This window comes from Rutilus rutilus, assembly GCF_951802725.1.
Source record: "Rutilus rutilus genome assembly, chromosome: 11".
NCBI classification, from domain to species: Eukaryota; Metazoa; Chordata; class Actinopteri; order Cypriniformes; family Leuciscidae; genus Rutilus; species Rutilus rutilus.
In genome coordinates, this window is record NC_140216.1 from 17,666,289 (window position 1) to 17,692,821 (window position 26,533).

The 26,533-nt window shown below is 38.3% G+C and overlaps 1 protein-coding gene across 2 annotated transcripts in view; it reads left to right on the forward strand.

Annotated features, from left to right (window-relative positions):
- Positions 1–10,201: 10,201 nt before the first annotated feature.
- The window catches only part of foxo6b (forkhead box O6 b), a 32,497-nt gene continuing 16,165 nt past the window's right edge, over positions 10,202–26,533 (forward strand). Inside the window, exon 1 of one of the 2 annotated variants that reach the window (XM_084423639.1) lies at positions 10,202–11,406. In XM_084423639.1, the coding sequence (XP_084279765.1) occupies positions 10,948–11,406 (459 nt within the window). In that variant the 5' untranslated portion in view covers positions 10,202–10,947. Of the gene's footprint in view, positions 11,407–13,720; positions 13,921–26,533 lie in introns of those variants that run through there. The other variant, XM_084423640.1, reaches the window with a different exon arrangement.

Genomic DNA, 26,533 nt, shown 5'->3' on the forward strand with positions numbered 1-26,533 from the left:
AACACAGCGTATTGCAGCCGTTGAAGCCAGCAGACAAACTGGGTCAGAGATCGCAGATTCTATACCTGACCTAAAAAGCCTCTATGAACATAGAGCATATTAAAACGCGGATAAATCAACTCATCAGCTTACAGTTTGTATGTCTCCTCATTGTCCATTGTGCTTGGGCCTGTTGCGTGTCCTCAATCTGGCAACCCGCGTAAGCTTGGAGTCTAAGGAGGAGGGGGATGGAGAAACAACCCTCTCAAATATTTAGAATTTGGACTTTCAAACGCTAGCTGTCAATATTACATACTGCACCTTTAAGGCTCACATATCAGTCACTTTGAGTGTTGAAATTTACATCAGTGGCTTAGTTTTCTAGTGAAATGGCTAACATCATGACATCTTTTGTGGTCTGATAGATTGTGTTGCCATTGACAATAGTGAATATTAGTAAATATAGTGCAGAATGACCAATCAGAAGGTGAAGGTGAACTAATCCAGCCAAATGGTATAAATGGAAAAATCTCGTAATCACTTGTGTGAATTTATGTGAGAAAACTTTTTTTTTTCCTGCTGTTGGTTGGGACTGTCTCTTGACCAGATGTCTTGCACCTCGTCAGCGTTGTGTTGTGTAGTAGGTGCACTGCTATGACAAGACAACTGATGACAAGAAACTTTGTTGAGTAGTGTGAGCACTTACAGTCATGTAGCTTCGTCCTGTCAACCAACAGAAAGAGGCATGGTTTGAAAGTATGAGCCGTGCTTCATTGCTAAAGTACTGACAATCCAAATTTGTCTGAAAAATCGAGGAGAAATTTCTCTAATGTGACTACATTCTAAGAGATTAAAGAATGCAACAATGTGGAAAATCTAACCAGCGTAGCTTGTGTTCATGTATCTGTGTAGAATATTACTCTTTCTCCCACTTGTCTGTGTCTTTTAGATTCCCATCTTAGATTGTGAAGCCAGCAAACTAGGGAAGATTATCATGGTGACACCCACTGAGTTGGAATTGTAAGGGATGTGCCTATCCCACTTCATTGAAGTCCCTTCCTCAGCTGAGGAGAGAGATTAATCGCTTGTGTTGGATTTTGTGCATTAAATCACTCTCTTAGCCAGCAAAATCTCCACAATTCCCTATCTTATTATATCATTCCTCTAGTTCAAGTTCACTTCCAGATCTAAATCCTGCATGTGAGCCCTATAAAGTTGGAGGCCATATTCCAGAGTGGTTTCCACATCTTAAGAACGAAAAAAGAAAAAGAAAATTGGGACTCGACTCACGCATTCAAGCAGGAAGTATTAGTCAAAGTACCGTGTGTTGCCAACCCAGAGGGAGTGAGCCCCAGCACTCTTTCTTTGGACAGGCTCCCGTAGCCCCGAGCCAAACGCTTTTCCCTCCCTCCTCTCTTCCTCACATGCGGTGACATTGGGAGCCCACATTGTTGGCGGTGTCCCAGGTGTGAGGAGGAGACGCATTCCTGGGATGGCCATCGGCTCTGCCGGGGCAGGAACGCCCAACCGCCCCCCTCTCCCGCACTTTCCCGCCCCACTCAGACAAACAGTCTAAAAACTGTGACTTATGTAACGAAACACCAGCCAGCTGAGAGAGAGGAAGGAGGGTTCGTTGAAATTAAAAATGTCATAGAACTAGCCAATGATAAGGGAAACTTGAGGACACATCAGGAAGGAAGAGAAAAGAATGAAAAAAACAACAACAATGCTAAACACTTGCTACAAGACTCAAATTTCTCATATCCCAGCTCAATATGCAGAGATAACTAAGTAATAAATTGTAGGTTGATTTCCCTGATAAGTGTAAACACTGCATCTATGTGGTGTTTTAAGAACATTAATCTGTTCGGGAATCCTGACCAGCCTGATATTGCAGCATTGGCTCAAACCAATGGCTTGAGTTTGCGTTGTGTTTTTTTGTTTGTCTGACCAGTGGCAGACAGGGGGAAACTATCTGGAAACCTCTTTAGAAAAAGTCAATATTTTTGCAATTCCAATTGGTGATAGTGGTGCAGAAAACAGGCACTTCAGCTTTAAATAGTTATGTTACGCATGTTACATTTTATGTTAATGTTTATGGCATTATTAACAAGTAAAACCCACAAAGACACCCTGATGGTTTTATAGTACCAAAAGATTGTAATAGCTTAAAGCTACAATATGTACATTTTTTTCCCGCTAGGGGTTGCTAACCTCTCACAATAACAAAGGCGTATGTTGATGACGCATAAGTGAAATTATGGAACTTGCCGTCATGCCGAAGGATCTAATAATGTTTATGGATGAGTGAACACATTGATGTTTTTAACATGACTGTGGTATGAAGCAGGTCGCGACTGCTAATGAGAGACATAAATATCAGAGTCCCTCGGATATAAAGGAATAAGGACATTTCATTCTACCGAACTAACTTACCCACAAGTGCTGGATAATACTAACACAGTTTATAAGAGGAATGAAACTTGTGAGGTAACGCAGTGCTGTTTCACTTGGTCTACACTATCACACTAAACTGCATTTGAGTGTGTTGAAAGTTATAATGTTATTCTGTGTGTTAGTTTATCTGAATGAGACTAGCAGTAAGCAAGATCAACATTAGAATAACATACGGATCATATTCTAACATTTCATCATGTTGAGCTGTATAACATTGATTAGTTTTAAGTACATTTGCTCACCTCTACATTTGCACGTCTCTGTCAAGTCGAAGTTTGTCACGGACGTGGAGCTCTCGGCATCTCTGAAATGCAACGCTGATATTGATCTTGGTTTTAGTTCTCCCTTTGTCCCAAAGTCTGCTTGCCATGGTCCATAATATTTGAACGAAACAACAACAGCGTGAGTGTGCTGCTAGACATAATCGCCATGGTTACTATGACAGTATGAGCTGAAACCAGGGATAACGCGGATATTACGTCATTGACAGGCAACAAGTGGGACAGGGCGACAGGGACGAGCCATTATTTCAAATTGGAATTTCTCTGAAATTAAAAAACTTTGGGAACTTTTGGGATATTGTAAGTACACAACTGCAGGAAATATATCACACTGTGCAAGTGATTTGTGGATATTTTATTACAAAAATCTTACATATTGTAGCTTTAAATAGGCTGCTATAACAACATTATATAATTTAATGGCATATATCGTTAGGAATTATAAAACTTACAGGCACCAAGGGTTAGTTCACCCAAAAATGTTAATCTGTCTTTAATTACTCACCCTCATGTCGTTCCAAACCCAAAGACATTGTTCATTATTGTTTATCTTCGGACCACAAACAATCTTTTTAATGAAATCTGAGAGCTTTCTGTCCCTCCATTGACATTCTATGCAACTACCACTTTCGAGACACAGAAAGGTAGTAAAGACATCAGGTGACATTGCAGTTCTTCTTCATCATAAAAGTTTATTATCTGCATGTTTTTTAAAGCCATGTCAGTCTAAACTTCTGATCACACTCATCCGAAGCACGCGCACAGAAAGCTGGATGTCAGACAGCGCGTCTCATGAGTATTAAACTAAGTTCTCTTTCACGTCTTAGAGCGCTTAAACTGTCAAAAACACACCAAGTTCATATAAATACAGTCTGTTATGTCAATAAATGTAAATAGCAAGTAAATGAATCGCATATGTATATTAGATCTGTGTATTAAAGTGAAAGCAGCATAATATACAGTACCTACTGCTATATATGCTGTTAATATGAATCAAACAACAAAAGAAAAACAGAAAATCACTCATTGCTCTTGATTGAATAACTTTAGTAGCTTGAATAAGAATACATTTCTTACTTGAATGCTGCTGTTAAATGCTCTGGCGAGGCGATAAACATGGCAGACTGTACAGTTCACTCAGGGCGGGGTCTATGGTAATAGGGTAGAGTCCGTCAGCAGTCGTGGGCGGGGCCTGTGCAATGTGACATCATATATGCTAAAATCTGCAAATGGCTTATTCTGAGACACTGCTTATGACATGGGGATTAAAAAAAAGGACTGAGTGTACCATTATGGGGTGGTTGTGTACACACACTGCTGACACACATTTATGTTCAAACTTTTAATGTAAAAAAAACCTTTAATGGAACCATCAATGCCAATAAAGACCCTTCATTTGTAAGTGTATACGTGACTCAGGTACAAAAAGGTTCATTGTAAATCTGTGGGATTTGAGATATCTGTAGCACAAAATACACACCAAAGGGACTAGAGGTTTGTTCAAATGACTAATCCAAAGAATGAGCAATAGAAGTACTGATGCTTGCCCCAGCAAACACCAATTAGAAAAGTACAAAAGGGAATGTGACAGAGACACAAATAGAGATAGAGAACAGAAAGTGGGGTTAGGGACAATGCAGTCATACATCTAGCTGTAAATCATTTTAAGCACATTTATTTGATGCCCTAGTTTTGCTTCCCTATGACAGACCCCTTAGTGCAAAGCACGCTGGTTTCAGCACAGTGTAATCTCACTGACAGAGCTCTGATGTGAATGCTTGAGGCCCGGTTCAAACCCAACAGCAATTGCATGTTTACTTCCTTTAATTTGCTGTCAAAGATATTCTCTATCACTTCAGCGAGTGTGTGCGTAAGCGTCAGTATAGTGAGATAGAAACTAAACAGTTGAGAAGAGCCATTAAAGATGGAAGATCTGGTATGCAGATATACAGTAGTGTGATAGAAAGCTCCTAGCTGAGATCACAGGTTGTGTACAGTATATGTGTGGTCTACAGGTTTCAACTTTAGTCTTTAAACAAGCCATATTTTAACATAAGAATCTTTTTTTTTCAAGAATCTTAGTTGGAATCTTATACATATATATAATGCCGTATCAAAATTTAGCATGACATCACAATCAACACAAGTTTTCAGTCCTGGGTTATAGCCTGAAAGGTTTGTTCGTTGAAGAATTCGGCTTCAGGGCAAACCGTTCCAATTCCATATATCTTTCGACAGTGATGAGATAAAGAAGCTTTGAAATGGTCCCTTGCATAATTATTCAAATATTTCACCAGCCATATATCTTCATGTTGACAGAAACAGGGTCATGTCAAGAAGAAAGGTATTAAGCCTGATTTGAACTTCACTAACATCATGAAAGTAAGAACATCTCTTACATTATCAGCGATTTTAAAAATGTTTTTTCATATGCATATTTAAAATGTATACTGTCTTGTACACATTGCACTTTGACAAGTATTCTACATAAAAAAAATAAACAACCAAACGCTAAATTATTTAACACTCAGGCCTAGATGAAATTCACCCCAGATTTGGGGTGGCAATATGCAAATGGATTTAAAGTGTATACTACTAATCCACTAATCCAAGATGAATTTGAAAAATAATAATTCTTTTCAATCAGGTTTTCACAGTGCTTTAAATAGTAATAGTTACTTATAGTTGTCTCTCCATGTCAGAAAGGATGGAAGTATCTATCATTTCACCTGTAGACAGTGTGTAAAACTGAGCTGAGAGTCCTATACGCTCTAATTGGAAGCATTGTGAAACTTTTAACTAAAAGATTTACGTGAGGAGGAGGGGTATTGTAGGACTTTGTGAATGATGTTCCTTCTCTGTGAAATATTGCGGAGCTTTACTGTGGAGTTCTGCAGGTGCAGATTCCGTGTGGGCCTGCTAATAAGCTTAGATCAATTGTAGTGAGGGAGGATCAAGTCTAAGCTTCTTTACCACACGAAAAAAAGGAGTTTAACATTTAAGTAACTAAATCACAATTACAAATGAAGCTGCGAAGGTGGGTCACATTAGATTAGCCACCTTAGCCAATTAGCAGTATGCGTCAGCTACAAAGAAATGTCTGACGTGCTCCAGAGAAGCCAGATTGAAGGTGCATCAGTCAAAAGCTACAAAATTAGTCTTCAAAAAAATGATTCCACCTCTCTAACAAGATTCCAGAAAAGCCTTCTGAAGAATACTCCACACTAGGACATTGAATTCTTTAGGACATTTGCTTTTTCTTTACAGAGACAGTGGAGAGAATCAGAAAGAGAATGAGATTGAAACCTGCATCTCCCACATGAGCATGGCCTTAATGTGTCAGAGTCTATGCACTATAACCACTAGGCCACAGCTCTATCAGAACTTTAACTAGGGAAGATTCAGTCAGTTTTTCTCAGGGGAGGTAAAAAAATTCACACCAAAATAAAAATTCTTTTATTAATTTCTCACCCTCATGTCGTTCCAAACGTAAGACTTTCATTTATCTTTGGAGCACAAATGAAGATCTTTTTTTATCTGAATGAGCTTTCTATACCTCCATAGATAGCTATGACGCCACTTTGACGCTTCAAAAAGATCATAAAGAGATCGTAAAACTAATCCATATGAATTGAGCTGTTTAGTCCAAAATTTTCTGAGGAGACACGATCGCTTTATATGATGAACATATTTAATTAAAGGATAATTCCTGTATTTAGCACTTTGAGTCTCTTTTCTGGTTTGTTTTGGATGAACTAGAGTGGTGGACACAGAAATTTTGCCGATGGGTCCTGTCTCGACTTTTTGACTCGTTTAGAATCGCCTTTGACCGCTTCAGAGTGGCTGGCTACGGGCATGCACGAACATGTCCTTAAAACAACCCTTAACGTTCGTTTCAAAACTGTGCAACTCACCGAGTGGTTAGTGGTGTTCGTTGATGATTAAAAACAAGTAGCGTAGCGAAATACAGTTTCTGTCGTGTTTTATTTGGCATTTTGTAAAATCCCATTGATTTCTGTTGGAGGACTCATTGCTCGTTGATATTACTGTGCTAACGCTTCAGACTCAAATATCGAGCGGAAGTTTACACGCGGTTGTGAGGTATCTGAAGAAATAGTTCACTATAGCAAATAACACGGATTGAAATCATACATTGCGCCGATATATTTGTTTTTAATCATCAACGAACACCACTAACCACTCGGTGAATTGCACAGTTTTGAAAACGAACGTTAAGGGTTGTTTTAAGGACATGTACGTGCATGCCCGTAGCCAGCCACTCTGAAGCGGTCAAAGGCGATTCTAAACGAGTCAAAAAGTCGAGACAGGACCCATCGGCAGAATTTCTGTGTCCACCACTCTAGTTCATCCAAAACAAACCAGAAAAGAGACTCAAAGTGCTAAATACCGGAATTATCCTTTTATTCACATAAACATTCATCAACTCACACATCAGTTATGATAAACGGAAGCTCAAGCATGTTCGCTTGACGCGCGAGAACCAATGAGGTTCATTCTTGTGTTACGCAGCACGTTTGAGCTTCAGCAAGAACCAATGAGGTTCATTCTCGTGTGTTACACAGCACGTTTGAGCTTTTATCTCTCCATCATATAAAGCAATCAAGTCAAAGCGATCTCTTGATGAACATTTTGAAGCGTCAGTTGTGTAGTATGAAGGGACAGAAAGCTCTCAGATTTCATTAAAAAGATATTCATTTGTGTTCCAAAGATGAATGAAAGTCTTAAGTGTTTGGAATGACATGAGGGTGAGAAAATAATGAAAAAATAAAAAAAGAAATTGAGTGAGCTAACCACATTTCCGCCATTATTGGCCTGAAAAAAAGAAGAAAAAGATACAATTAATTTATCACCAATCTTTTTTAAATTTTGTGAAAACTTGCCCAAATAACTGTCAGTAAAACAATTTTGCAACACACACACACACACACACACACACACACACAAATATATAAAAATAAATAAATAAAAAAAAATTAGAAATGGGAGAAAAAAAAAATGTTGGAGATATTGACATTTATGAAATTAGCCCTTATCCTGAGAAAGCAGGTTTTTATTTTTTGTTTATTATTTTTTTTACATTGACTGTAAAGTTGGCTTTTTCTGAAAAAATAAATAAAAAATGTATATACAACTGCAATGAAAAATAAATAAAATAAAATTATATTGAAATGTTGGCTTAATGGACAGAATTTACACATAATTGTAATTTAAGTTTTTTTTCTAACTAGGTGTTTTAAATATACACACAAAACCACAGCGAGATAAAACTGACATTTGTGTAACGTTAATTAAAAGGTTAACAGTAAATCTTATATAGTCTAGCGTTTGTGACAACTAGCCCCGGTCACAGCATAGGGTCTTATGTTTTTGCCCCGCAGGCTCTTTCACAACAAAGACAAATTCACCATTAAATCTGTTAAACTGGCTCAAGCTCAGTGTTTTCATTCCATACTGTTGGAGTCACACCACATTCCTGTTACAACTTCATTGTGGTGCATAAAAATCTCCTTTCCAAAACCACAGACCCATGTGTTATGAATTAAACCTCTGTTTGTTCTCATTTACAACATTTCTCTCTCTTATCCCTACCTTCCTTTGCGTGTACCTCTCGCTCACGCTCTCTTTTCCACATTTTGTGTTGTAAAAGCAGCATTTAATCACGATGAAAGCATTCCACTACAAAGCATTGGAGGATTAGGTTGCCATTGACGACCAGCTGTCAATGGTCCACCGTTACGTCACCGTTGGGGGATTTTCCACCCGAAAAGGGGGTTACGGCTTTTATACGTGCAGATTGTTACCGCCCACCTGTGTCGCAGGACAGCCAATGATCGCAAAGCAGCGTCTGTAGGCGGGCGGTGATTGGCAGAGCGCGTCTGTGAGCCCCTCCCGCCTGTCAGATTCAATAGAATCTGATACGCGCGCTCTGGCTCGCGGCGTGGGCGGAATCCCCTCGGTCAATTTATCAGCGATTCACACACGAACTGTACACTGAATGTCACACTCACTCGTGTCCCGCCCACCGCACTTGCTCATAGACAAGAGAAACGCCTGCCAAGACCCATCATATTCAAAAGAAATACACCCCTCCTTAATTTTTTTTTTTTTTTTTGGCGCTTCAGTGTCTCTCATGGATAATGTGATGTTGGGGTGGAGATTATCTACTGACATGCATCCATGAATAGCTGCTCCCGACTGTTTTTCATGGGAACTCATCATGTGGGCAGTAAAGCCGTGTTAAATGCACTCACGGTCAGTGCAGGTCTCGCGCATGGCAGTGTGAGCGCGGGTAATTTTACGCACTCTGGTCACATCCCTCCGCCTGTCAAAGCAACAGGTTGCATTGCATTTCCGAAAATGAACACTGACAAAATACAGACAAATAAATGCAATTGTAAATAAATTCAAGTCCAAATGCATTGCAATTTCGTTTTTTCTTCTTCTTAAAAAACCTTTCAATCTTTTGAGATAGGGTATAAACAGCTTGAACATTATTCATTCAGGCTATTGTATAGTGAGGATTTTATCAAGTAATTTGCAATTTCAGTAGCCCAACGATTGACTAGATAGCACTTGATATCTCTAGTATATATTCAGTATTTCACTTAGTACTTATAAGAATTGCTTAGATATACCATTTTTCCTATCCCACGACGAATGACTATTGCATTGTTACTTCTGACAAATTATTATGTTTTTGCCACTGATATCTTTCACACAGATCTCCATAGAATTCAACTATTTACTTTCAACTTGTATTTGTTATTTGTTACAGATTTAATGCTATTGATTTATCCTTATTTATAGTTAATAGTTATTATCTATTCCAATGTCCCCATTTGTATTGTAAAAAAAAGTTCCCTGAAATTCTTAAGTACAATCAACTTGGTTGTTTAAGTCATTTCAACTTACATTACATTAAACTGACTTAAAACATTAGTTGAATATCGTATGACTTATAAAAAAGTTGAACATTGGTTAACTTATTTTGATGAGTTAAAGCAATGTAAAAATATATGTTGCATAAATAATTGATCATATTCATATCATATCATATTTTCACAGTGTATAGTGATAACTTAACCTGTTTATTTAATGTGTATTCCATTTGGGTCTAGCAACATTTTTGTGTGTAATTATATAGCCTATTGAATTAAAAATGCACGTAGTGTATATTTATAATATAGCCTAATTATAGTTGAAATAGATTAGCTACTTAGCTATAAAAAATAAAATTAAAAAAAGTAGTTCGTTTTAAAGAACAGGCTAAATGTTTTGCCATAAGAGATGGACGTGCAAGGAAATTCTGGAAATGTAAATATTTCTAAAGAGGCATGCATGTTGTTGTATGGTTGAAGATGCGCGTCCCCCGGATAAACCTGTTCTGGAGGGAGTGACTTGATTCAAGCGCCGTCCAATTATCTGATAGCAGCATTTATCCGCCGCTACAGCCCCGTCTAGTCATCCGAAAACAGGCGTGAACCGATGTGGAAGGAATGTTCGTCTGAATGTTTTATCTAACGAAAAGGAAAGAAAAAAGAAAACGTGTGGAGAAATTTATTATCGGGAAAAGACGCGGCTGAATTGTGCCGCTCCATTCACGCGACCCTATTTTTAGGGCGCTCTCGCCGTGTCTACTATCAGTAATAGTGACTGCGCTCGCGTGAGAGACCGCTTACAAATCTGCAGAGAGAGAGAAAAAGGGGACGGGAGAGCTCCAGACAAACGGAAACTGTGGCCAGACTCCAGAGGAAGTCAATTGATTTCGCCCTTCTTGATGAGATAGATTTACAAGCTTTGCCCAGCGTGTCTGTCAGACCGTCTGTCAAAGCAATCAACAGTTGGTGCGAGCGCGCGATTAAAGGGACTTTGCATGCACGAGACGCTTCAGTGATGGGTGTGTGATTTCAGCACCTCAGTCATATGGACACCCGCTTGCGTGTGACTGAATTGTTCAGTAATATGGAAGACAGACTGTTGCATATCGTGATGCATTGGATGCTTTTGCGTGTTTAGTACAATACAGCAGACTAGAGACACAAGAATGAGCAGTCTATTCACGGCTCCCGGTGCTTTTGCTTTTATTCACGTATTGCATTTGGTGTAAAAAGACTACAGACAGAGAGATCACACACAGTCCATCTTTACTGGATTTAAGGGTATATTGTTGTTTTCCCCTTGACCTTGCCTTTTGAGGCGCAAAAGAAGCATGTTAATGATGGAGAGCAGCGGGATAGACGCGCATCAGGTTGAACTGGACGCCGACTATGAGCCGCACTGCCGCCCGAGGTCGTGCACCTGGCCGCTGCCGTGTCCGGAGGAGGAGAGCCGAGCGCTGCCTGTGAAAGTGGAGCCGCGCAACGTGCCGGCGTGCCGGAGCGGAGGGGCGCCGACGGAGTTCAAGCATCCAGCCGGCGCCCCTGCCCCTATCGCGGCCGCCCCTGCGTGCATGTCCGGCGCCGCGCTGGATGTGGCCGGCCAGCTGCGCAAATCCAAGTCGTCGCGACGGAACGCGTGGGGCAACCAGTCATACGCGGATCTGATCACGCGTGCCATTGAGAGCACCCCCGAGAAAAGGCTCACCTTATCGCAAATCTATGACTGGATGGTGCGATTTGTGCCCTATTTCAAGGATAAAGGAGACAGCAATAGCTCAGCCGGCTGGAAGGTACAGTTCCCACCTGATCATATAAGTCATATGTAAGAATTGCATGTTCTGCGCTCGTTATGTAGTTATATCTCGCATTATACAAAAGGCTGCTCGCTTATGTCAGATATAGGTATGCATTTGACACGTTGTGGTGAAGGGGAAATCTCTGCTTCTTTTGTAATAATCATGCATTTTAAACGTTTTCAGAGCATCGAGTAGAATGGGGAGGGAGCAGACGGAGTAGAGTTCAATGAGTTCATTGCTCTTACAATATTTAAATACAAAATTCTTTCTGTTTATGACGAAACAATGGCGTTTATGACGCATTAAGTTTGATTGTGACGCCGTCATCGGGATGAGCTGGAGTGCGCGGGCCGAGCTCGTAAGGCAGGTCACCTGGGGGACACGCACGGGTCCGGTCAGCTTCCCCGCGCGTCGGCCACGCATGCACGCTAGCACGCCTGTCTGTCTGCTCTGAGATCTCCAGCACGCACCCTCCTCCTCCTCCTCTTCACCCCCTCCCTCTGCTGTCTCCTCTTCAGCCCTGACATCCATCCAAAAGACTATGGGAAATAAAATAGACGGTGTAAAATTGTAATTAAAACATTACATAATCGAAAAGGGTTATTTAGTGAAGCAAATGCAACCGCATAATTGCACCACATTGGTTGGCAAAAGAATAAACCACGCTGAATGTTTCAGCTGTTCATTTTTATTTATTTTTTATCATATGGTTGTGTCAAAGGTTTTAATTAGATCAGATTGGATATTTTGAACTATGCGCAGGCTCTCACTATGTACATGCTTCATGCAGGGATCTCTGTCTGTCTGTCTCTCTTTTCCCCTCAGCACCAACATCTAACTTTGAAAATGATAGTCAGACACAGCTGAATTTGAATTCTGTTTCTCCCTGTGGTTTGTGGCTTTCTGGCAAACATTTTAGATCACCGAGATCATATCACAAAACATCCAAAGGAAGACAATTCTTTCAAGCAATCATTGACTATTTATTGTAGATTTTGTCCTTTGAGAACAAAACCTTATAGATCACAGAATACAAAGCCAGAAGGACCTCATACTTTTTGTTCTAGGGAACAGGAATATTTTAGAATTAATATTACATATAAATATATATTAAATATTTAAAATAATACATCAAAATATTGACAAAAAAATCATTATTAATGGTTTAAGAGGATGGCGTGCTTTTGTTTGAGTTCATCTCATCTTAGAATGTTTTTGTTTTTCAAAGTGTGTGCAATAGTTGATACACACAGGCCTTTTATTACATCATCAAAACAACTACAGTCTTTAATATCTCTAAATGGGATATTTACCTCATGCTAGATCCTTGTTTTCTCATTGGATACAGTGGACAAAGAGATGGGCTAAACTAATCTTAAGCCTATAGTTTTTAAACTGAAATTAAATCTGGTTTAATTCCTTTACGTCTTGTTTGTGCTGCCCAGGGATGCACAGCTGAATGACGCTCATATGTTCCCATAAGGCGAGAGATTTGATTGGCCGGCAGGAGATCAAAATGGAGAAAAACAACTTGATTCAATCAAAATAAGGTTGTGGAAAACAGACCATGCTCACACATGTTGGCCCCATAACAGTTGGCGTCGGATTTTAATGCGCATTTAATTCTGACACATGCGGACCGTACGCTCACACAAACAATAAACACAAATAGGTATAAAACATGAAAACAGATATTCAGAATGTAAAGCACTCTCATATATATATATATATATGAAGAGTTCAGATGCAAAAGCCTCTAAGTGCCATCTGAAATTTTCTTCTAGAATGATCTTTTTTATCAAGCTTGTATATTTAAATTCAGTAATTTCACTTAAATAGCAATGAAAATGACCTATTCATTGTCATTTAAGTGAAATTACTGAACTTAAACATACGAGCTTGATAAAAATGATCATTCTATAAGAAGATTTCAGATGGCACTTAGAGGCTTTTGCATCTGAACTCTTCATATATAGATATAGATATAGATGATAGATGATAGATAGATAGATAGATAGATAGATAGATAGATAGATAGAAATAAAGATAGATAGATAGATAGATAGATAGATAGATAGATAGATAGATAGATAGATTATCAACCAGTGGCCAGTTGATGATGGAAAATAGAAAGGTCACATACAGTCAGTGCCATTGAAAGCATTAATAGCTATTGTGTAATCCTGCGTGTCTACACTGTGGCAGCCAGTTTCACGTCTCTGGCTCGGACATTGAGCCTCGCCGGTTTTGGCATCAATTAGCTGCTATTATTAGTTCTGGGTTTCCTGTGACGGGTTGGATTATGGCTGTTGTACGGCGGACAAGAGGGCAGAGAAGAACACGCATTGCTCATTCCAATGACCATTGCTTGTGGTTCATGGAGGGATGCCTTGTTGGAGTGTTTTGCTTTTATGTTCACATTCTTTTAAAGTGTGTCTATGTGTCTGTGGTACAACATGAGGTTTTCAGATGAGCCCGGTGATGCAAAGCATCTTGTGTAATAGTACGGTAAGAGTGTGTCACATCCTGTTACAGACTGTTGAGATGCAGAAAATCACTAATCAGATTTTCTCATCCTTCCAAGTATTTATTGCGTTTATCTGAGATTTAATGCGATGGGAGCTCGCCGTTAATGCATGTGTGTCTACAGCAGTTTATAGGTTTTTCCAGACACGGTTAATATTTTGAAGATGTTGTCTGTATCTCTGTCAATACCCAGAGTAAAATTGTATACCTCAGTAGTTGCTTTTTCAAAGGTCAGGAGACTTAACAGAGATATCAGTCATATTTCATTGAAGTATCACTTTGTCTGAGTTTTCCTATAAAATTCCCAGGGAACAATAAAACTAGACAAAAACACACAATTGTTGACATACAGTAAGAGTTAAAATGAATGTGGATAGTGGCTCAGATCATTCAGTATGGGGAGATATTGATGAGAAACTTAATAGATCAGTTTGAGCCATTATTTGAGTCTTTATTGAAAAGCAGGAGAAGCAGAAGAGTAAAAGTCAGTAAACATCTCAATTTGATCAATCTCAATCCTTTCTTGGAGAATCAATTGAAGATATTAAGGAAGTCTCATTTGTGATTTTTGTGTCATACAGGTATCTATCTTTCTATCTATCCATCCATCCCTCCATCCATCCATCTATGTGTGTGTGCGTGCGTGCGTGAAGGGACAGAAAAAAGGGAACAGAAGTTATATTTCTAAGTTAAAAGTAAAAAAAAAAAAACTTTGCTTTTATTTTAACTTTTTACTATAGCTCTATATCTTGTATTGAGCATTAAAGTGAGAGGAATAGGAATGTAAACTGTAGAAGAGGAAATGAGCACACACAGAAAAGAAAGGGCGAGAAAGAGACAGAGAGATGTGAGCAACAGTGACAGTAATTTTGTAATAGTTGAGTGGGCTCTGTGAGCACCCCAGCTGTGGCAGCTCTGGCCAGCCTGGCATTGATGCAGGGCAGATCTCAGTGCCAGGCTATTTGGCCAGAGCTGTGGTTTAGTTGGATGCCCTCAGTTCTGGAGAAACACTGTCATTGTTACTCCCACAAAAACTGTGTAGAAGAAGTGACTGTAACACAGTTTGCTAGACTAGCATCCAGAGAATGATTTGAGGAGTGTGGAATAGTAAAAACTCCACTTTTACTGTGTGAAAGCTGGATTTTCTTTAGAACTAGACTAATAATGACAAAAATGCATACAGTATAGTTGAAACATGACGTATTGAAATTAATTATAATAGCTATTAATAGAGGCTATTATTGGAGACAAGATCAGTGTTGTCAGGTCTGGAAAAAAAATCACAATGACTAGTCTTATCCTTAGAAGGCACACCTGATGCATATCACACACACACACACACACACACAATATAAAAGTATTGACTATAGCCATGATATGTAAAAGATAAATACTTCACATTTCCGTAATACTTCACAAAAGACATTATCGTAAATGATTAAGTTTGCACATTATTTTGCACCATTATTTGAACAGGCTGCCACTCAGGCTGCCACATATCTTTTTCCACTGCTTTGTTGTGGTTGTATGATTTCCATCAAATTCACACACTTCTGCACATTACAACCACGACTGTGGCTGGTTGTTGTCCATGTTTGTCAGTTGGTTCTTAAGTCAGTCAGTATAAGCTTAAAGTAGATCAGACTCTAGGCCAATAGTCAGAATAATCAAAAATCATTTTAGTCAGTGAAAAGATCCTGTTATCTGCAAGGACTTGACTGTACCTGGCAATATCATGTGTTGGCACGTGCATTGTGGTGGAAATTAAATTTGAAATATGACTTAGGATGTTCTAATAAGTATTGGTTGGGTGAGCCAAGAAAATAAAAACTTTTAGTTGCTCTGTTGGTTTATGTCATGTATTTGCTAGTGTACTCTTAAAAATGGCTAAATGAACTTTTAGCACGTCATACATCTTTCTCTTCAAAGAAAATGGACCTAACCGTCTATGGTGTATGCAAATCTTTGTCCAGTAACATGCTCTATAGGACAAGGATGTCTATTTCTTTAACTTTTGAATGCATGAATGTTTTGCCAATAATTATTACATATTCAGGTCTTTAGCGACCCAGATCTAACATGGATGAATCTCTACCTGTTGTGATAATATAAAACTCTCCTGATATTAGAGTAACAATTACAGGAGAATAAAATAAAGCATATTTCGTTACCTTTTGGAGCTTGGAAGGATCAGCTTGAGCAGATGTTTTATATCATCACTGTTCTCATCAGAGCTCATTTCCCAGTACATTCAGCATGTAGCTCATATTCGCAATCTCAAACATATTCTCAAAACTATCATTTTTAACATCTTCAAAATCAATATTTTGATCGCTGACAGCTTCTTCACCAGATCCACCATCAAGAGACATTTGCACTAATATTTGATTGCATCCAGTACTAGCTCTGCAGTAAATCTCTGATCCATTTCAAGTTTTGTTGATGATACTTCCTATTCTTTTGTTTTCTGCCTGCGGTAACTATGAGTGAAACGTCACTTCATCGTTGTGTATCAGACATTGCCACCTTGGGGAATAAAGGTAAATTGCACTTACTCAGTTATCAAATATTCAATTATTGTTGTGGAGAAAAAAAAAAAACCTTACACCTCGGGTCATTTTGTACCCCTACACAATTTTTAAAACAGGCTTTTCACTGTATCTATTTTGTAAATGCATGTTAGGGATCTTATTGTGAATTATTCATGAACTATAGGTTTCGTTTCGTTTTTTTGACCTCATAATGTTTAAACAAATTGAATCTGCCGACTTCTCTCTGATGTATGCAGGACTTCTCTAATAATTTAGTCTGCCTATACCAAGCTCACGTTTTTCTGCCTCGCCTTTTGAAAGCCATGCCCACATCTTTAAATCCAACCAATAACTGATGGAAGTCCCCGTCCTACATTTTTGTTGTTGTTGTTGTTTTCATTGTTGCAACTTTAATACCACCTCCCACTGACTTGCAATAGGGACAAGACCTCTGATATGTCATGTCGAAATCTCCTGTTTCAAAAGAGAATAAGTAACACAGATTGATGTATACTTCTGACTATATTATGTTTTGGAAAATTGGTGGTGAATTCGTATGAATTCATACAATCTCATTCGTACATTTTCGTATGATCTGCTTACGGGCCACTGACGGTTAGATTTAGGGGTGGACCTTTTGTCCTGCACCCCTCATTTTGTGAATAAAATTGTACGAATTGATATGAATTCACCACCAATTTATCAAAACTTAAAATAATTACGTTTTTGTTCCAATACGTCCACTCCACACAGAAAAACAACTTGCACTCATCAAGGCAATTCATGGGGCCTTTAAAGTGCTGTATTGGAATGTAACAATATTGGCAATTAACTTACCTAAACACAAAACATAACAATTAATATATGCGTAACACTTTTTTTTGTGTCCTTGTTACATGTACTTACCATAGTAATAACAGTAAATTATGCATAATTACATGCAACTAACCCTCAATCAAACCCCAATCCTACCCTAACCCTATGGTTCAGAACTTAAAAATCTGTAACAATGACACATTAAAATAAAGTGTAACTAAAAAACAACAACATATATATATACATATATTATTACATCTGTCATAATTGCATAAGAAGGAAATAATCGAACTGTTTGATGGTCCATAAATATTATATATGTGATGTCTTGTACTAAGAGATTATTCGTGCATTATTATATGCATGTTCTGGAATTGTTTATTTGCGTGTGTGAGAGACAGTCTGACGGGATTTCACGTCCAGGGGGGTGCAGCTCTCGTTAATAATTCAGATGAGGCTCGTTATCACGGCAGCACAGATCCTGCTCTGATTCCACCTTAATTAAAGCCATGAAGCTCTGCTCACACACACACACACACACATGCCCAGCCTCCACACGCTCACACACATCCTCGAGTGTCACGTGGCTGCTTGCGCCTTTTCCGTTGTAGTTTCTGTGCTTTCAGAAAAATGATACAGTAATGTTGCTGCAGACCTTATATTGTAATCAGATTCCCTTGCATGATTTTTCGCCTGGTGTTGCTGCCCATAGTGGTTTAGCATCAGAATCAAGTGAGACAGGCGCCTTCGTGACCTCTGACCCTGACCACAGTCTATTAGATAACTTCATAGAGCCTGTACACATTAAAGACAATTGACTCTGAAGCCTGGCATGTGCTGCTATTAGCAGGTGCTTACATATTTAATCAGATCTTCATAAGATTCCCCACCCCCCCACAGGAGCGCTGGGCAAACTGAGATTGATGAGCTGTAATGGGCGAGAGGAGAGCAGCCATGATTAATGCATGCGCAGAGGAAAGCCTGCCAGTGCGGCTCACTGGTGCACTCGAGATCCAGTCAGGCACTTTCAAGTGAATGAGTGACCATAGTCTCACAGAGCAAACTTTGACTATCGAGATAAAATATGGTCCACACCACAGCTTTTGTCTCTACATGTCATTTAGAGATGGATACATTTGAACCAATTATACCTCAGTTATGAACTTTAGATGAGGTAGACATTATTGACACAAAATGAGGCCATGGGATATCTGATCAAATTAAGAAATTTGCAGAAATTTGCAGAAATGTGGGTAGACCAACCTAACCTCACAGAAAAACTGAACTATTTTACAAGGTGGCAATTTCGCATGAATTTGAACGATGTGAATTGTACGAAAACGTAAAGCAGATTGTACGAAAACGCACAAATGAGAATAAATTTCTATGAATTAGCCACCAATTCGGCCATAACTTTTTTACAACAAAAATGAACCATCACTGAACTTTCTTAAGCTGGACTGTGACACTATTTTCTTCTAGATCTGCTGTACAGCCGAAACACACTTTGTTGCATTATTTTCCTGTTATCACGGTAAAGCTGCTTTGAAACCATCTGTATTGTAAAAAGCGCTATATAAATAAAGGTGACTTGACCAATTCGGCCAAATAAAATAGTTACGAATAGTTTGTAAAATAGTTACGAATTGCTATCCGAGTGTTTTGTGTAGACTTACTGGCCTTTTCCAAGTATAATATTTCTAGAAACCGTTTGGGTCCTCAATGTAAAGCCATGTTCACACCAAGACCAATGTTCTGTGCGAAAATTTTGCGCGATAAACAATTTAATTGAAATAACGTCTGTTAATGTGTCTGTTCAAGACTGACTCTGACGTTCACAAGCCGTCAATGCAATATAATCTCTTTTTTTACGGAGAGGTGTTCTAATATATTTCCATCCCACTGCAAAGAAAATTGGCCAACCAAAAATATTTGCACTTTGGGTCACATGTCCAGAGCCTCTGCTGTTACATAACACTACAACTTGGTGGCGGTAACAAACAAAGTATTTTGCTAAGGCAGTGAATAACAGAAGAAGAATTTGGAACCATAATGTCTTTGTACTTGTCTCTGTGACAAGTGGGTGTCAGAAAGGGTTGTTTTTTAGGCATATTTCTGCTTTTCTAAAAATGAGGGTGAATATGCATATTCTTTTACTTTGTCTGCCTTTTTTTTTTTACACATTGATCTGAACAGACAAATGCATTGCGAAAATTGGTGTGAACAGGCCTAAGGTCTATATACATTTTCTTCATCTGTGTTATCGCTTGCCAGGTGAAAACATAATTGCTTATAAAAATCTTTTTCTGAGCTAAATTACATGAAGTATCATTCATGTCTGGAACACAAACAGTGTGAGGAAAGTTTGTTAACCCTAAAGCTTAGCATCAGGGGTTTGTTCAAATGAACAATCATGCAATAGTTTGCTTAATCAAATGTTAGATCCTGCCAGACAAACCAAGAAGTTGGATCCGCTCTCTTTACCAGATCCTGTCAGAAGATATCCGTTTTGTCTGGTGTCCAAAAGCAGTTAACATAGAGAAGGGAAGAGCAGGAAGCAGGAGACAAAGTAAAAAAAAAAAAAAGAGCAGCGTTTATTGAATAATCTTAGTTATGTAGCCTATTTATCGATGTTCAGCTGGACTTCATTCTACAGAATTTCGCTGGTCTCATTCAGAATTGGAAAGTTTGTTTAGAGCAATTTGGTTTGAAATCAAGGCGTCTTTTCTCTTTATGTTTCTCGAAGGTATTTCTAGTCATGGAAAGAAAATGCAAACAGTTTCTCTCTCCGCAATATTCACTTTCTGGCTCGTATATTTTATGTGCATAACTAAATGGTAGATAAGCGTGTGCGTCTGTGTGCGGAGGAATATTTTTATGAAGCAGACAGTGTGTTTAGTTTGTCAGTTTGATGAAAATGGGTCAGGATGCAGGCCCAAGCATTTAATATGCTGCCCGTGTCACTGCTAACTCTCAGACACGGCACATAGCCTGGAATGAACCCTTGTAGCACCTCTCCCCGTGTCTCGCTCGCTGCTCGACAGTCTCATCTCTATCAGTGTCTCTCTGGATTTTTTGGTTTCTCTGTCTTTTACACGCTTTTAATGATCTTTTATAATTTCTCTTTCTTTCTGAAAAATGTATGTCTGAATTTTTAGTATTATTTGGAACCAGTCCTAAAGGATTCTAAAAGAATCGAACAATTGAAAATTCCAGTTGTCTTATTTTCAGAATATCAGTTTATCCACACTGGCTTTTGATGCTTTAGACACATTTCTCTGTGCGTGGGATACATAGATGACCTACAATTTTTTTTTTTTCAAACTGTGTAATATACAACAGAGCACAGTGTGTGGAATACTGTATCCCACAATGGTAAAATCCACTGTTCTTTCTCTTGTCTTTGTTGACTGTCAGACATCTTCAATGAAGATGTTTTTTTAATAAAATGATGACTAAATGTGGTAAATCGTGACGAACGTCTTTTGTAAACCATACAGATCGGTATACACAATAGTCACACAGTTCACCTTGGCTTTTACCCAAGATTATATCCTTCTGATAAGAAACAATTGTAAATGACTAAAAAAATTGAACAGTTCACCCAGTTTTAGAGGATGCTTTAGGATTAGTTTCAAATTAGGATAGAAGGAAGCTTGAGCATTTCACTTAAAGGGATAGTTTACCCAAAAATGAAAATTCTGACATCATTTCATACAGTCATTCAAACCCTGAATGACCTTCTTTCTTCTGCTGAACACAGATATTTTGAAGAATGAAACGGTTTTGGTGACCACAGACTTCCATTATATGAAAAAACAACATCAACTGACATTTCTAAAAATATCTTCTTTTATGTTTCATAGAAGAAAGAAAGTCATACAGTGTTCAAATGAAAGGAGCGTGAGTAAATGACAGAATTTTCATTTTTGGGTGAATTAAACCTTTAAGGATTTTTTTTTTTTTACTTCGGAATCGAGTGTTCATTTGAGGTTGTAATTTTCTCATTCTCTATGCTATAAGTGTGCAATAAGTTTGAATGAAATCTTTCTAGCACTGTAACATACACATTCACACACTTTTTTAATTGGTTAAGTTATCATCCCTATTGATTTATAGCTTCACCCCAAATTTTGACTGCATCAAATCCTGGATTCCATTAGGCATCTTTATTGTTTTTGATGGCTTGCCATCGGACTCCATCAGTGTGTTAATAGTGACATTAATCTGCGTATTAACTAGTGCCAAGGAAAGAAGGATGGAAGAGAAAACCATGAGGGAATTAAAACGAGGGAAAAGGCTGTTGGAAGAGGGGTGGTAGAATTGAAATGAGACAGACATATACTTGAAACAGTCCTTTTTACTGTTTGAAATGATTTAAATCTATGTCAAAACCAGACAGATTTAGGAGGCTCTTTTCTTGAGTGACGCCATTTGAGCTGTGAATACCATTTGAGAACCTCACAATATGACATTTTTTTTTGTACAAAAAGAAAGTATACTTATCAAATATTGCCATGAAACATAAACAATAGCATTTTTAGCTATAGATTCACACTCAGCTAAACGGCAATACAAATAATACTGTAGGCCTACAGTGTAGTCCAATTCACAAAAATATATATATTTTTTAATAAATGGTAGTGGTTTTGTTCTTATAAAAATTGTATTTTATAAAAAAAAAAAGAGAAGTCTCGTATGCTTACCAAGGCTGCATTTGTTTATCAAAAATACAGTAAACACAGTAATATTGTGAAACATTATTACAATTTAAAATAACAGTCTTCTATTCGAATATATTTTAAAATGTAATTTATTCCTGTGATGGTAAAGCTGAATTTTCAGCATCATTACACCAGTCTTCAGTGTCACATGATCCTTCAGAAATCATTCTAATCTGCTGATTTGGTGCTTTAGAAACATTTCTTATTATCAGTGTTGAAAACAGTTTTGCTGCTTGCAAATGCTAATAATAATTTTTTTTTTTTTTTAATTAAAGCATTTATTGAAATATATATTTTTTGTAGCAATGTTTTGTGATTCTTTACTGTTGCTTTTAATCAATTCAATGCGTCCCTGCTAAATAAAAGTATTAATATCTTATATAGAAATAAATATAGAAAATTCACATACTGTGCACAGTATACATATTGCATATTGCAGCAATACTAAGATGTTAGTATGCTATTCGAAATGTAGCCAGTGAGAGTTTAATGTTAACATTAAACAGAGTTAAACAGAGTTTAACACAGAGAAACATTAAACCCTTAAAAACTGTGATTGAGAGACACTCAAAGACATAAACTGGAATGGGTTTGAGAATTGGATGGATATGTGGAGAGACATCTGTGTGTTTGCAGCTGTAATTGCGTGACTGTGAACAGTGAGTTGGCCAGTCTGCGTTCTTCTCCTCTCAAGACAGATAATGAGAAGCCCAAAGCCTATGTTCAGAATGACACACTATTTCCACTCCTACTACAGTATATACCCGGATGACCTACTTCATTTACCGAAATGTGCAGTATATAAATATGCAGTACAATGTTTAGATTACTGTACGTGTGACCAATGTGTGTTCAGTGAGCCAGAAGTAATACAACAGCTGTGATTTAACTTAACTGATTTATTTTTTGATCATACAACAAAAGTGAATAATTTTTACACAAAGCTAATGCTTTATGACCCTATTGATTTTTAAATGTTTATGGCTGTATAGTGTGTACCGTTTCATAGAATATACATTTTAAATATTAAGTGTATACTATGTAGTAAGCAGTATGCTAGCGTTCCATTCCGAACACAGCCAGTCTCTCTCCTCCCGTCTCTGTTAATGATCTGCTCGGCCTGCAGAGCCGAATCTGAGCGATGCCCACCGACAGCGCCACTCAGGCGGAAAGACACACACACTCACACAAAGACATATAGAAGAGAGGAATAACGCAGTCAACATTTATCCAGAATATATGAATAAACCCACACTGACACGAAATCTCTCCATCACATGTGCAAGAGCAGACCTCACCACTTCAGCACATGTAGAGTTTAGACTCTCAGTGCATGCTAATGCTGCTAACACACTTGCATAATTGTGTCAGAAAACACACACAAAAATCCACAAATAGAGTACATAAATCAGTATAAGCAGTATAACACACTGATAACCGACATATGCTCATGCATAGTGTTGTTCCTGAGTGTTCTCACTGAAATAAGTGGAGGAGGTCAAAAGCGAGGTCATATTTTGTGTATTATTTCATATGGTCCACACCGCTTAGTATAACCTCACAGACTGTTTAAGAAGATGAGCGGTTTGTCATTATTATCATAAGGTTTTAGAACAGCTTTAGATTTAGAAAAGAACCGTCATGTACTCACCATCCTCATCATTTCAAACGCATATGATTGTTTTCTTCTGTAAAAGACAAGAGACGTTTATGTTCTTGCAATGAATTGAATGAGTACAAATCTCATTCGCGTTTTTGCACACCTTATTTTACAATGTCCTCGTTACACATATTGCATGTAGTTACTATAATAATAACTATAAATTATGCATAGTTACATGCAAGTAACCCTAAACCAAACCCTAATCCTGTCATTAACCCTATAATAAGTACATGTAGTTAATTAATATTACTCAGTACTTAAATGTATAATTACTCAAACAAGGACATCTTAAAATAAATGTAACCCAAAATTGTAATGCTCCACAAGGTTAGAATGTTTTTATTGAATAATGATAATGCAGTAGTGTGTTGAATATGAATTTGATGAAGCTTTGGAGCAATTGTGTTTTTACATAAAAAAATAAAGATACATTTGGATGAGTTCTTGAGTGTATATAGGTGTCATGTGTAATGTCATAGATTTTGAATTAAATATTTAAAATTTCATCATTATACTGTATGTATGGCAATTCTGAGAGAATATGGTTTACACACTGTTTGGTGACAATCAATATTTCCCCTATAGGTCTTTAGGAGACGTATATTAAGTGATATGCGAGTGTGTATGCATGTGAGGGTGTTGAATATTCTCAGTATGTGTGTGTGTATAGACTTCAGCTTTTTAATGAAGTTCTCCGTTAAGTCTCCCAAAGACTTCACATTCCTCATACCCCCCCATACACACCCCCGAGCACACACACAACCAAATGACCCCTCCCCCCCGTCGCAACACACACGCTCACGCACACAAACACTTAAAACACACATTCCAAGCATCCTCATTAGCAATTCATGAGCTGAGTCTCATTAGACACTAAGTTTTAGCGCGGGCCTCTGAAGTCGATGGCTAGAGCTGTTATTAATATTTCATATGTCTTCCCATTGAGGAGCTAAAAAAAAAAGAGAAGTTGCTTCGCTTCGGCTACAAAGTCGCTCAAGCTCTCCTCTTTTACCAATCTTCCTCTATTTTCCCTCCCTTTTCCCCTTCGTTAGACTGCTTTTATGGACTGCCTCTTTCTTCGCCGCTCCATATCTCCGCCCCTCTCTTCAGTGCACAGACCCTAACTCAAACTGACTTAATTGGGCTGTCTTTGTTCGAAGAAATGTGGACCTACCTTACGTTTTCCCATAGATTCAGACCAAAGAAAGAGACGAAACCCAGAGGAAAGAAATTAGATCACTAATGAGATCTCTTTGATATCTCAAAAGTAATCTCAGATGTGTCTCCTGTAGACTTTCAGAAGAGATCTCTAAAATGTCTCAAAATGTTCTCATATTTTCCAAGATACCAAAGTCTGCAATCGAAAGTCTCAATATGAACTCATTAAATTATGTGAGCTTCTATTCAAATTCATTGTATAGCTATATATATTTTTAGTTAATGTCAGGAAATATATATCATTTGTGTCTATTAGTCTATGAGACGATATCTGAGAAATCAAAGCTGAAGTGTGTTTTTGGATGTTGTATATAAGCATTGACTAACTTTAAGCAAGCCATCCATACAGGTGGATGATTTTCCTCAAAATAGGTCAGTGGAGCATTCAAAACATTGCTCTGTTTGTTTGAGAATCCTGACCAGGGCTGCATTTCCAAGCCAAAGCTGATCATAGAAACCATTGGTAGAGTGGTCGCTTGATGTTTTTGGGAGTGCAGCCTCGACACAGCAACACTGGCTCACCTATCGTGGACTGGGCAATCTGCTGTCCAACCAATGGCAGACAGGGTAATGTATTTGAAAACAATTGTTATTTTTGCATTCGCTAGAATGAATGAAGGTGGAATGATGGAAAGCTAATGGGAAGAAGTAATAAGCAGACACACAGCAGAGTGCTCTTCATGTAGAATTAGAGAGACAGCTAATATGGGAGAATCCCAAGTGAATCCTATGACCCCTATAAAGAGGTTGGGGGAACAGAGGGGATCAGGCATGGCAGACACGTTGTGCTCTGGAAATAATGCATGCATGAACAAGTCAATAATGGCCGTGTCTCGAAATGTGTGCATAAACAAATGAACGAATATGTGCGTGTTTGTCCATGTGGAAGGCCAGACTCCCGTTCTCGACAGACGCCACATTCCTTGTGAATGAGAAACAGACCCGGACAGAGGGATGAGAGTCAGAGAGATGTCTTTAACAGCCTGATTCGACCGTCTCTGAGTGAATTCCGAGAGCCCCCTCCTTCCGAAACCAACTTTATTCCCACTTTATCTGTGGGAGAATATGTGCCAATGCTCCTCTGTCTCTCATTTAAACAGAGCTGTTATGAGAGCCGTAATCGAACCAAAAAACCCCACAAAGGCAGACGAGCAAGGAAGTATGGAACCAATTGTGATCTAACAGCAGTCAAAAAAATTCAGATTCAGCTTTCTCTCCTCATTTGACCCTCTTCTCCAAAGCTTGATCAATATATCATCTCCTTTTCTCTTCGTCTTCCCACGTTTTCTGTCACTGTCTCGTTTCAGGATGTTGTCTCCACAGCAGCACCACTGCGTTTTACAGGGGTGTTGATTTGTTGCGATGTTGTTTCTTGCGTCTCCCCTGAATATGTTGTTTAATGAATCTTTTGCGCAGTGCAGCATAATTAATTTGTATTCTTTCAAGTCTTTTATCAGACACACCTGTTATGACACGTCGCTTATATCAGGTGACTTGATAAATGGGAGCTGTGATATGCCATAGCGTTTAATGAGGAAACACGGAATTCAGTTTCAGAAAGTTCCCAAAAGCCAGGCGAGTTTTATGTTAGTTTAACGAGCGAGGCCGGATCGCTTGACGACACAGTGCATGCTGGGAGGTGG